Source organism: Propithecus coquereli, unplaced genomic scaffold (assembly GCF_000956105.1).
Source record: "Propithecus coquereli isolate 6110/MARCELLA unplaced genomic scaffold, Pcoq_1.0 Scaffold436, whole genome shotgun sequence".
Taxonomy (NCBI): domain Eukaryota; kingdom Metazoa; phylum Chordata; class Mammalia; order Primates; family Indriidae; genus Propithecus; species Propithecus coquereli.
The window spans coordinates 356389-369409 of NW_012150130.1; the positions used below are offsets into that span (position 1 = coordinate 356389).

Sequence of the window (13021 nt, forward strand, 5' to 3'; positions counted from 1 at the left end):
GCACTGTGGCTCATGTCTGTAATCCTAGCACTCTGGGAGGCCAAGGCAGGAGGATCATTGGAGGTTAGGAGTTTGAGACCAGCCTGAGCAAGAGACAGACCCCATCTCTACAAAAAACAGAAGAATTAACAGGGCGTGGTGGTGCGTACCCGTAGTCCCAGCTACTTGGGAAGCTGCAGCAGGGGGATGGCTTGAGCCCAGGAGTTTGAGGTTACAGTGAGCTTTGATGATGCCACTGCACTCTACCTGGGTGACAGAGTGAGACCCTGTCTCCCCCACCCAAAAAAAAATTAAAAATTCCGCTGCTCAGTCACGCTAGCCATATTCCAAGTGCTTAATAGCCACATGTAGCTGGTGACTACGGTATCGGACAGCGAGTCTCTCAAGCTCTTTCTCCATGTTTTAATCCATGCGACACCACCCCTAAGAGACGGCTGTTTTTATTCCTCATTTTACAACTGATGAGCTTAAGGAACTTAGCCCAGGTTTCACAACCCAGAAGGGGCTCAACCAACACAAGCCCTGCTCCTGGCTGGGAAACGGGCCTCAGCAAAGCTCACTTTTGGGGCAACCAGGAGTTGCCCCAAAGTCTGGTCCTTGCCCCAGAATCACAGAGCAGTTTCCTGGGCTTTCCCTAACCTCCCACCTCCCAGAGTAGCTGGTCCAGAAGCCTTAGAATTAGCTCTAGTGAGCAGAGGAAGCCTGAGGCCAGTTTCCCACCATCTCAATCATTTCTCTGAGCACCCAACCTTGCCGTCTGATGTCAATCAGGAAAGACAGAAAGAGTAATGTTGACCCCCAAGGTGCCGCCAACCCACCTCCCATCTTCTGTGGGTTGCCACTGACATTCATCCCCTTCCCGAAATGAGTTGTAAAGAAACACCCTCCGATGGCCCAGCAGAGTGGAAAATGGCCACCATGGATCCAGTGCTCACTACCAGCCAGGCATTGTGCCCAGGGCTTTATGTACGTGACACTCCAAGGAGACAAAAAAGCACAGTGCATTCATTCAATGGAACATCACATGGCCCTTAAAGAGAATGAGGAAAGATGTCTACTCTGTATTACTACCAACTTTAAAAAGCAAGCTTAGGCTGAGTGTGGAACTCACACCTATAACCCTAGCACTTTGGGAGGCCGTGGCAAGAGGGTCACTTGAGGCCAGAAGTTCGAGACCAGCCTGGGCAAGAGAGCAAGACCCTGTCTCTATAAAAAATAGAAAAATTAGCTGAGCCTGGTGGCTTACACTTGTAGTCCCAGCTACTCGGCAGGCTGAGAAAAGGTTGCTTAAGCCCAGGAGTCTGAAGCTATGGTGAGCTATGATTGTACCACTGCACTCCAGCCTGGCAACAGAGCAAGATCCTGCCTCAAAAAAAATTTTTTTAAATAAAAATGTTTTTAAAAACAAGCTTAAAAATAAGACGCATCATAAGATCTCCCTTGTGTGTGTGTTTGTATGTCATGCCAGATTGCTTCTGGAGATCTCTCAGCATGGAGACTGGGTGAAGAACTTCCACTGTGTATTTTATATATTATATTGTATGTATGTGTTACCATAAGCATATGTTCCTTTTTGAACTTTTGAAAAACTAATCTTAAAGATATTTTTAAAGGAATAAAGGTCATTGTATCATTTAATCTTCAAATAACAGCTAAAGAGGTACGATTACCCCCATGTTACAGATGGAAGAACTGAGGCTCTGAGAGGCAGCACGACTGGCCTGCCGTCCACTGCAGAAGTGGGAAGTGGCAGAGAGCCAGGAGTGGATGCTGGGATTACTGTCTGGTGACAGCTGTCAACGATGAGAGCACGCCAGGGGCTCAGGAACGGGGGACCCACCCACCGCACGCCCAGGGCAGAGCCGACCTTGAGGTCCAGGTGCAGGACGTACTGCTGGTGGAGGTAGCGCACACCCTCGCAGATCTGCCTGGTGAACAAGACCACGTCCAGCTCGGTCAGGTGGTACTTCTCATCCGTGATCCGGTCGAAGAGCTCACCCCCGTCCACACTGCCGGAACAAAGGGAGAGGCGTGCACCCGGCTGAGCAAGGCCCTCAGAGGACTTGTGCACTGTCAGCACCAGAGGCCAAAGGAAGCCAGCCCAGGGAAGCCCAAGGCCCCACCCCGTGGGTCACAGGGCCACCGCCACCTGAGATTTTATCAGGACCTTTGCCCGAGCTCATTCCCCGCACAGGCTATGGGTGGTAAAAGGAAGCGACAGGCCGCAGGGAAGAGGGGACGGTCGTTAATGCTCACAGTCCAGGTCACTCTGAGGATCTGGACCAGGGTTGCAAACTCATCGCCAATGGGACCCAGCTCGCACCTACATGGCAAGAAGCTTAAGTGAGCAAATCAGACCATACGTGAGACGAAAGTTTCTGAAAACACACGGTCTTTAGCTCATCTTTTGCATTTCCACTTTTGACAGAGATGTGACATGGCAGACTCCTCAGCCCTGCCAGCAGGAAACAGCAACACGAGCACAAATAGGAGCGGCCTCTGAGCCCGTGGCCGCGGTGGCGGGGCAGTTGGGAGCGGTGGGGATTGCGGCAAAGGGGACCTGGTCCCCCTGCTCACGAAGAGCAGCGCTGCGGGCTCCGGCACATGCTGCACTTGGGCCGGCCGCGTTGCTACATCTTTCACGGTTGCAAGAACAGCCAGATATCTAGGTTTGCATGTGGGATTTCCCAATTTCTAACAGTTAACAACTGAGTCAAGATCACTGAGAGTCACATAGGCCAAACCGATCCGCACGTGCAGGCAAAATCAGGCCCGCTGGCCAGTGGTCTGTTAGAGATGGCTTTGTCCTCCACGCTCACGTCGGAGGTGGAGGAGCCAGGCCAGCCACTGTGGGATGACTTGGCCCTGGATGACCCAGGGAGGGGAGGAGAGCGCGAGCTCGGCCCGCACGAAGGCCGCACGCCGGGCCCTGAGCCCGGGCTGGACGGAGCTGCTGCCCCACCCCCACGCTCACTACTCCATGATGAGGGTGAAGCTGCTTTTGCTCTCGAAGGCGTCGTAGAGCTGGATCAGGTTCACGTGTCCGAGCTGGTTCATGATATTGATCTCGTTCTTCACGTCCTCCTAGGGAACCAGGGGACAGAGGGGTTTCCAAGCAAATGGGTCAGGAATTGGAGCCAGCTGGACCTCCCAAGACAGACACACACACGCACACACACCCCTCATCCTTCTTCAATTTCCTATTCTCACACCAGTTCTCTTTGACTCACCACTTAAACCAGATTCTTACAACAGAAAGGATCTTAGCATGGCCCACCCATTTCACAGATAGGAAACCTGAGGCCCAAAAAGGAAAGGGTCTTGTTGCCAGAGTCCCGCAGGCACCTTGGCAGACCCACGCCTGGATGCCCATGTGTGCGCAGGCGAACCTGGGCTGGGGGCTTCAAAGGTGACGCACTGACGGGACAGTGGGAGCCCCAGGAAAGAGGCGGGAGGGGCGGCGGGTTTCCTGCCCAGCATGGAGGGGCCTGAGGGCCCTGAAGGGAGTGAGGGAGTCTTGAGCTTGGCCAGAGGGGCCCAGCCAGCCCAGGGCAGATGCCTCACCCGGTCCTTGGCGCTCTTCACTTTGATGACCTTGGCTGCCAGGGGGAGGCCTGTGGACTTCTCCGTGCACCTGTGCACCTGGCCAAACCGGCCCCTGGGGAGACACGTTGACGCAGCAGGCTGGGCGCCCGAGAGGCTCACCCCGCACAGTGGCCAGCCTGTGCCCCGGGCTTCCCGGTCCGCTCCGTCCTGCACGCGTGCCGTGGGGACCGTCCCAAAGCCCAGAGCATGTCCCAACACCATCTCTACACCAGGCGAGCTGCCCCGACACCCAGACGGTGGCTCCACCCCCGCGCCACGCCCTCTACCCTCCTCGGCCGCGCGGGCTGGCTGCACCCCGCGAGCTGCCCTGCACTCCGGAGGGCGCCCCTCATCTCCCGCACGCCGGCTCCCGCCACCTCCCGGATACGCCAGTCCCGCCCCGCTGAGCAGCGCCCGCCCCCGGCCTCGGCAAGGCGGCCGGCCACCTACCCGCCCACGACTTCGTGCTGGCACAGCGCGTAGCCCGCCGACACCGCCGTCTCCTTGACGCTCACCACCCGGTGTTCGAAAGGGGCCGGTGGGGCCAGGCCGTCATCTGTTCAGGGGACAGCGGCACCTGTGAGCCCCGCGGTTCGCCGCACCCTTCGCCCAGCCGCGCGCGAAGCCCGTTCTCAAAGCCGCCTCGGCGGAGCCACCCATGTGGCAGAGGGGGAAGCTGAGTCTCGCGAGGTCACGCCTGACAGAGGGGACCCCCGCGCGGCCCCCAGCACCTTCCTGTCCACAAGGTGGAGCCGTTGAGGGCAGCCCGCCCCCGGGGCTCGGACGGGCCGGCGGATCCGCGCGCACGCGGACGGAGCGACCGGTCCACAGGCTGCGGACGGCGGGTCTGGAGAAGAAGCCAAGGACGCCGGCAAGGGAAGATTTTTAAAAAATGGTTTAGGGCTGTTTTATTTTAATCTTGTCCTTCAGAGGTGATAGGAATACATAGAAATATTACAGGAAATAGAGAAAAAGAATAAAGCAGAATCCAGACTATGCACCAAACGCACGGCATAAGCCCGTCTGTGCTTTCAGGGCTGGAGGACGCCGCGGCAGGAAGTCACGGCTGGGCTGGCATCCGGGTCTTGTCTCTGCCGGCTCCTGACGGAAGCACCCAGAACATTCCAGACTACTCTCGCACCCCCCCTGGTGCGAGACCCTGGCGCTGGAGGGGTCGAGGGCCGCACGGGTCCCCTTCTCCCCACCACTACAGCCAATCCGAGCTCGGCCCTCCGCATCTCTGCACCTTGGTCCCTAGCCCCAGGATGTCCCAGAAGGCTGTTCCTGAGTCTTGGACACCCCTAGACCCGCGTTATCTATCCCTGGACGGTACAGCAAGGCCCCTCGGGAGTAGGGCCTCCAAACCCACTCACCTCCGACACACGTCTAGCCAGGCAATGGCCTCACTGTGAACTAAAATAAAATTTTAAGGCTCACCCCCAACTGGCTGACTGAATGGACCCCCTTGTGGCCAAAGGAATATCCTAAAACTAAATTGCCTGCCAGGACGAAGGAGGTCAGATCGGCCTCATCATGCCCCCCTCCCTTGTTGGGGACATCCCTTGTAACCCATTAGCAGGCCTAAGGCTATGGAAGACAAACCTACAGGTCCTCAATTTACCCAACAAATACACGTCCAGTGGCTTATCTCTGATTAAGAGCTTCTTATCTTAAAACATTCCAGGCCTTTAGACAAAGCTTCGAGTCTTTAACCAATTACAAGTCAAAGAATTTTTAAACCCACCTGTAACCTGTAAGCGCCCCCCCCCCGAGATGGGCCGCCTTTTCATGCCAAACCAATGTATACCTTCCATGTATTGATTTATGGCTTACCCGTAACCCGTCTCCCAGAAATGTATAAAACCAAACTGTCACCCAGCCGCAGCGAGTCCACTGCTCAAGGCTTCTCTGCGTCATGGTCCTCAAATTTGGCTCAGAGTAAATCTCTTTAAAATTATTTTACAGAGTTTCGCTTTTTTTTCCGTTGACATCACTTACCCAGAACCGCACTGCCAGCCTCGGCACCCGGGGGCAACCTCCTTCCTGCCTCAGCCATCCCTGGGCCCTCCGCTGCGCAGTCCTTCCTGGGCTCAGAGTCCCTTGCCCCTGGGCCTTTGTCCTGCTGCAGGCCCGGGGCCCCGGCAGCTTCATCTTCTTCATCCCTCCTGGCCAAACTTGGTCCCATGGCGGGCTTGGCCCCAGGCCCTGGAGTCCCCTCTGCCTCTGCTGCCCCTCGGCCGCTCCTCTCCTGCGGTGGGGAGAACACTCCGGCTCCCTGGGGTGTCTGTTCTCCTGACTCAGTCCCAGGAACTTGGAGGCAGCACCTGGGTCCAGGTGGGTTCTGCTCACCTGGATGGGCAGCTGCTGGAGCCTCTGTGGGTCTGAGATTGCCACCTCGTGTCACAAGCAGCCCCCCAGGAGTGTCCGTCTCTTGCACATAGATGGAGGTCCTGGGGCAGAGAGAATCACGGCCCTGAGGTTAAGGACTCGGGAGTCAGAACAGACCTGGGTTCAAAGGCCTACTGCTGCCACCACTGACGGTGGCCTCTAGGCTCAGTTTTCTCATCTGTAAAATGGAGACTCTGGGGTTGTTATAATAGTAAGAATTACCTTATGGTTGGAACTAGCCGATTCCATCCCCTGACCCTCTGTATCCCTGACCACCTCTGCCCAGGCAGGACGCCAGCGCGGGGGCCGGCTTCAGGGGACGGCGGTGCCAGCAGCCCTTGGGATTCTGCTGGATGAGGGGCCGGGGAAGGCTGGAGCAGCCTGCAGACAGGGTGAGGACTGAGCACCCGTGAGGCCCCTGCAAACCTGCTTCTGCCGCAGCAGGATCGTGGCCTGCAGGTGGGAGACCTGGGTTCTTCCCACCCTCCTCTGGGCGGCAGTTACCCTTTCAGTTAAACAAAGAGAAAGAGGAACCAAGTCAGACACCACCCTGGCAGCTCCAGGTCAGGTGCATTTAATTAAAATCAGGCAACTGCTCATAACAGACTGGACTTTCTGTTTCTCTCGAACAGACAGAAAGCTGGCTGTGCTGAGGCTGTGTGCATTCTCCACCTCCCCACGGGCTCTGCCACACCCTGGCAATGCCACCAGGCCACTCCATTCATCCACCACCCAGAACCCGAAGCACTGGGGTTTATGACCCCAGCTGGAGGTCAAGAAGGCTGGCTGAGCCCTGACGTTCCGTGGGAAGGACATGACCCTGGTGGCCACATCCCCCAAGGGCTCAGCCCTGCCTCTCAGAGTTGCTCCCCACTCTGACTGCTTCTCAGTGGGCTTCTTTCTGATGGATCACAATCCCACCGCCCTGGGGTCTACGTGTGTCGGAGATGGTGAGGGGGTGACAGTCTGGCATGGACTGGGTCTTGGGCCGGGACGCAGGTGGCCTCCATTCTGGTCTTAGCTCGGCCTTGTGGTTGCTGGACAACTTTGGACAAGTTCAGCCTCAGTTCTGTTCTCTTCTGTGAAACAGGAATGGTAATACCTTACACATGTGCTGGCAGAGTCAATTGTAAGAGGAAAGCACAAATGTAGGTTCTAAAAGTGAGGCCTAGGCTGGGCGCAGTGGCTCATGCCTATAATCCTAGCGTTTTGGGAGGCAGAGGCAGGAGGATTGCTTGAGGCCAGGAGTTCAAGACCAGCCTGAGCAAGAGCAAGACCCCCATCTCTACAAAAAATAGAAAAAATTAGCCAGGCGTGGTGGCTTGTGCCTGTAGTCCCAGCTGCTTGGGAGGCTGAGGCAGGAGAATCATTTGACCTCGGGAGTTTGAGGTTGCTGTGAGCTATGATGCTGCCACTGCACTCTACCCAGGTGACAGAGCGAGACCCTGTCTCAAAAAATAAATAAATAAATAAATAAACAAATAAATAAAAATAAAAGTGAGGCCTAAAACGGTTCAATCACTATGGAAAACTTTGGAGTTTCTTCAGAAATTAAAAGTCGAATTACCATCTGTTCTGGCAATTCCACTTTTGGGTATACGTCCAAAAGAAGCGCAAGCAGGGTCTCCAAGAGATATTTGTACACCCATGTTCACAAAGGTGTTATGTACAGCAGCCAAAAGGTGAAAACAACCCAAATACCCACTGACAGATTAATGGATAAGCAGAATGTGGTAAGTACATACAATGGAATATTAACACTATTCAGCCTTAAAAAGGAAGGAAATTCTGACACACACTACACAACATGGGTGAACCTGAGGGCATCGTGCTAAGTGAAACAAGCCAGTCACAAAGACAAACACCGAATGAACCCACTGATACGGGCCCTGGAGCATTCACACTCAGGGCAGCAGAAAGTAGAAGGCTGGTTGCCAGGGGCTGGGGGAGGGGACAGGCAGTTATGATTTAATGGGTATAGAGCTTCAGTTTTGCAGGACGAAAAAGTTCTGGAGATCTATTTCACCACAACGTAAACACACTTAACACTACCGAAATGTACACTTAAAATGGTTACAATGGTAAATTCTGTTAATGTGTTTTTTATGATAATGAAAAAAAAAAGAAAGAAAATAGCAAGGCTTTTCTCAGCCGCTGGAAGCCTTGTCGCCCTCTCTGAGCTGCCGGACCTCTGGGATGCACTTGTCCCTGGGAGCTTCTGCGAGACTCAGCGGTCTGTGCGCAGCCACGCACTGGGCAGGAGGCAGACATCCTCCAACGCTGCGCCCCTTGGGCGAGCGTGGGCCGGCGATGGCGGCGTAGGATAGAAAGGATGGCATCCAGGCGAAGCCACGCCAGACCTGGCTCAGGCCTCATCCCGGACCGAGGGGCCGGGGACCGGCAGCAAGCCAGCTGCTGGGGAGCAGCCAGGGGTCAGCTAAGAAGTCCAGCAGTCACTGCTCCCCTGGTCTTCACATCCAGGGGGCGTGGGTGACCCCAAAGGCGCGGCCACACGGTTCCATGCCACTCGGTGTCCGCACTTCGCTGCCCACCGTGCAGCACCCCCGTGGTCGCGTTGCCGGCCAACTCCAGCTCTGCGCCACCAGGCCCAGATACGGCCTCAGGGTCCTCTACGCGAGCAGCCACTGCCCATCGGAGCTGACACTTGACTTCAACACCAATTTTCCTCAAAATATACCCCTGTCCTAGGTGAGGAAGGGCAAGTACGGAAGTCCCCACCCTGAGACCTGATACGGGTCTACTGGGCCTGAAATTCAGCTCAGGGCTGCAGTTGAGACTGAGATCTTTTCTTCTTACTCAGAATCTCTTTGGGGCCCCTAACGAGTTCACAGAAAGTTCACCCCAGCCCTAGATTCCACATTTGGAGCCCTGGCCTGGACCCAGGACGCCTGCCAGGAATCTCTCCCTCTGGCTTGTTAGGTCTCCTGGGAGGCTCCATTTCCTTCCAGAACAAAGGCAGACGCATGATCTGGGCTTTTCTGCCAGTCACCACAGCAAACAGACGCCAGCTTCCCGCCCCGAGCCAGGTCTCAGGGTCTCAGGGAAGCCCAGGGCAGGTGCAGGAGACTCAGGCCCTCCGTGTAGCGCCGTCAGGGGCCGCCCTGGGGCGCGTGAGTGCAGGGCTGGGAGGGCTTGGGGGTCGGCAGGTCGTCCGTTCCACGCTGCGCCTGCCGCAGGTCCTGAGGCTGCGTCGAAGGGTCCGGGCAGCTGCCACAACTGCGCCTCCAGACCCTCCGGTATCATCCTCCTGAAAGCCCCCGGAGACCGGCCTGCACTGACCTCCCACCTCTGAGCGCCCGGCCTTCCCTGCCGGCCCAGGGGAGGCAGGGCGGTGCAGTGGCTGGGGACACAGGTTCCGGAGCCCAGTAACCCGGGTGCAGATCTCAGCTCTGTGAATCTCAGCTGTGTGGCCCTGGGAGCCTGCGTTTCCTCACCAATAAAATGGGGACAAGCACGTTCGCCTCCTGGGGACGTTAGGGGAAGATGATGAGGTACTGGCAAAACGTTTGGCCAATGCCTAGCATGTGGGAGGTACTCCACGAGCCCAAGTTTAGCTATTATTATTGGTGTAAGAGCTAGTGATTCTCAACCCTGGTCCCCTTGGCAATCCACCCAGGGAGAAGGTAAAAAAAAAAAAAAATTCAATGCCTGAGACTCATTACAGGCCTATTAAATCTGAATCTCTAGGAATCTTTATCTTTTTTCTTTTTTTTTTTTTTTTTGAGACAGAGTCTCACTCTTTTGCCCGGGCTAGAGTGAGTGTCGTGGCGTCAGCCTAGCTCACAGCAACCTCACACTCCTGGGCTCAAGCGATCCTCCTGCCTCAGCCTCCCGAGTAGCTGGGACTACAGGCATGCGCCACCATGCCCGGCTAATTTTTTTGTATATATTTTTAGTTGTCTAATTAATTTCTTTCTATTTTTAGTAGAGACGGGGTCTCACTCTTGCTCAGGCTGGTTTCGAACTCCTGAGCTCAAACAATCCTCCCGCCTCGGCCTCCCAGAGTGCTAGGATTACAGGCGTGAGCCACCGCGCCCGGCGGAATCTTTATTTTTTAAATTGTCTCCACATTATTGCTTGAGCTCAGATGTTCAAGACCAGCCTGGATAATTATAGCAAGACCCCCTCTCAAAAACCCCAAGTAAATAAATAAATAGATAGATAGATAGGCAGATAAATAACCCCCCCACCCCCCGGTAATCCCAGCGGCCTGCCAGTGGGCACCAGCGCTCTAAGCTCCCACACACCGGGCCTGGGCCTTCTCCTGTCTTCGCCTCACAGGGCTCACCCCGCGCTGCGCATACAGCAGACACCCAGTGCGTGTAGCTGGCCCACTGGCTGCGCTCCTGCTGAGAGGCTGCAGTTACTTCCTTCCCTTGGCCAGCCTGGAAGAGCACCCCTTACCTTGGAGGAGTTTCTCCATCACTGTGGGCTGCCCTGGCCTGGCCTGGCAGCCCTGGAGGCCCCCGGGGCTGGGGGCTGGGCCCTGAAGTCAGGCTCATGCCTTCCTCTGAGGGCCTAGGGTCAGGCCTGCTGGATGATGTTCCTTGTCCTGTACTTGGTGCAACCTCCTGGCTGGTGGGGACTTCATTGACCCTGTCGGGTGCCACAGACAATTCCAGGCCAGTCCCAGGGCATTCGCTGGAAGTCTCAGGAGCTTTGGCCCCCACCTCTGTGCAGAGCAGCAGGTGGCCAGGAGGCACCTGGCCTGGGCCAGGAACGCCATCTCCCTGCCCTGGTGAGGCCTCTTCCTGGGTGAGGTGGTCCGCTCCCATCCCTGAAGCGCTGACCGGGGGCAGCCTCGCCACTGTCCCCTCTGGCAGGTCCACCTTCTGGCTCTCTATAGGAAAACAGGCAGGGTGAAAATGCACTCCCATGTGCAGGGGTCTGTCACACAAACAGTGCAAAGAACACGCACAAGGCCAGTCAGTGCACGTGTTTATAATAGCCAGAGACTGGAAACAATTCTAATGGCCATTAGCGGGAGGCTGGTTGACTAAACCGTCTCACACCCACACGAGGAGTGTTGCACAGCCATCAAAAAGGAGAAGTTAACATCTCTAGATGCAGCCAGGGCGTGATCTCAGGGTACACTGTAAGGAAACAGCAAGGTGGGGAAGAGTGCATATGGTGTCATGTTTACCTAAGAAAGGGGTGTGTGCGCTCCTATGCACAGAACCACTTACAACGTGGCCCAAATTGCTGGACCTCGAAAGGAAGATAAGGCAAAAAAGTTTTAAATAGTCACATATTGGGGGCGGAAAACAAGGATAGGAGCTAGACTTCTCTTAATATACCTTGTTTTGTCTATTTGATTTTGGGACGATGTAAATATTAGGCAAAATTATAAAAGAAAATTAAACTTAAAAAAAAGTAATCCATAAACATTTAAAGCATTTGAGTATCAAGTTAGTGGCACAGCCCATACAGAAAGGAACTACAGTTGACGCTTGAACAACACAGGGTTGAAATGTGCGGGTCCACTTATATGCAGATTTTCTTTCTGCTTCTGCGACCCCCTGAGACAGCAAGACCGACCCATCCTCTTCCTGAGGCTCTGCAAAGACGCCCAGGATGGAGACCTGCGTGGCGATCCACTTCTACTTAATGAATAGTAAATATAGTTTCTCTTCCTTAGGATTTTCTTAATAACGTTTTCTTTTCTCTAGCTTACTTTATTATAAGAATACAATATATAATACATATAACATAAAAAATATGTGTTAATCGACTGTTTATGTTATCAGTAAGTGTTCCGGTCAACAGGAAGCTATTAGTACTTAAATTTTGGGGGAGTCAAAAGTTATACATGGATTTTTCAACTGCGCAGGAGGTCGGCACCCCTACCCCCTGCATTGCTCAAGGGTCAACTGTATTCTGAGTGATTTCAAAACATAGCATTTGAATATACATGTCTAGTGGGATATACATAAAAGACAAAATGAACTGCAAAAAAAAAAAAAAAACCAGCAGCCAGGCACGGTGGCTCACGCCTATAATCCCGGCACTTTGGGAGGGCAAGGCGGGAGGATTGCTTGAGGCCAGGAGCTCGAGACCAGTCTGGGTAACACAGAGAAAACCCATCTCTACAAAAACTGGAAAAAACAAGCCAGGCATGGTTGTGCACCCTTGTAGTCCCAACCAGTCTGGAAGCTGGAAGGAGGACCACTTAAGCCTAGGAATTTGAGGCAGCAACAAGTTGTGATTGTGCCACTGAACTCTAGCTGGGGTGACAGAGCGAGACCCTGTCACTAAAAATAAATAAAAATTAAAAAACAGCTTAAACAGTTTTTCAGTAATCACGCTGTGTATGGTATTGTTGCTGTGTTTATTCTGAAGCTGCTGTGTGTGCAATGCGGGATAAAGCGAGCGGGGTCCCACTCACCTTCCCACGGCCCCCTGACACCAGCCTGTGCGCCTCTGGTGCTCAGCGCGTGCTTGGGTTTTGCTCCCTTCTCTTCCGCTCGCTCTTTGTTCTAAAATAACAACCATAAAAACATCATCATCATCATCCAGGCCACAAACATTTGTTGAGCACCTACCATGTGCTGAAGATAAAGGCACTTAGGTGGCTGCTCACAGTCTCACAGCAACTTACAGCGTAGACACTGCTATTGTCATTTTAAAGATAAGGACACTGAGGCTTCTCAAGGTCATAAAACTTCAAAGCGGGGAGCACAGTTTCAAGCCCAGAACCCACACCCTTGCCAGGGTCTCACGCATTGCTGGTGAAGGGTGGACCCGCCCCCGACAGAGGGGTCTAAATGGGCTGGACCTCAAAGCTGGACCTCGACCAGGGATGGAAAATAAACTTAATCTTAAAATGTCAAGTCAGGGCTGGGCGCGGTGGCACTCTGGGAGGCCGAGGTGGGAGGATCCCTCGAGGTCAGGAGTTCGAGACCAGCCTGAACAAGAGCAAGACCCCGTCTCTATAAAAATAGAAAGAAATTGGCTGGACAACTAAAAATATATAGAAAAAATTAGCCGGGCATGGTGGCGCGTGCCTGTAGTCCCAGCTACTCGGGAG

General features: G+C 54.3%; 1 protein-coding gene across 2 annotated transcripts in view; it reads right to left on the bottom strand.

Annotated features, from left to right (window-relative positions):
- The window catches only part of MYLK3 (myosin light chain kinase 3), a 54546-nt gene that overhangs the window by 23448 nt on the left and 18077 nt on the right, over positions 1–13021 (bottom strand). The window contains exons 2-8 of one of the 2 annotated variants that reach the window (XM_012653963.1): positions 12380–12470; positions 10399–10834; positions 5584–6035; positions 4036–4141; positions 3565–3658; positions 2975–3084; positions 1868–2009 (exon numbers count right to left, since the gene is read on the bottom strand). In XM_012653963.1, coding sequence (XP_012509417.1) covers positions 1868–2009; positions 2975–3084; positions 3565–3658; positions 4036–4141; positions 5584–6035; positions 10399–10834; positions 12380–12470 — 1431 coding nt within the window. The remainder of the gene's footprint in view (positions 1–1867; positions 2010–2974; positions 3085–3564; positions 3659–4035; positions 4142–5583; positions 6036–10398; positions 10835–12379; positions 12471–13021) is intronic. The other variant, XM_012653964.1, reaches the window with a different exon arrangement.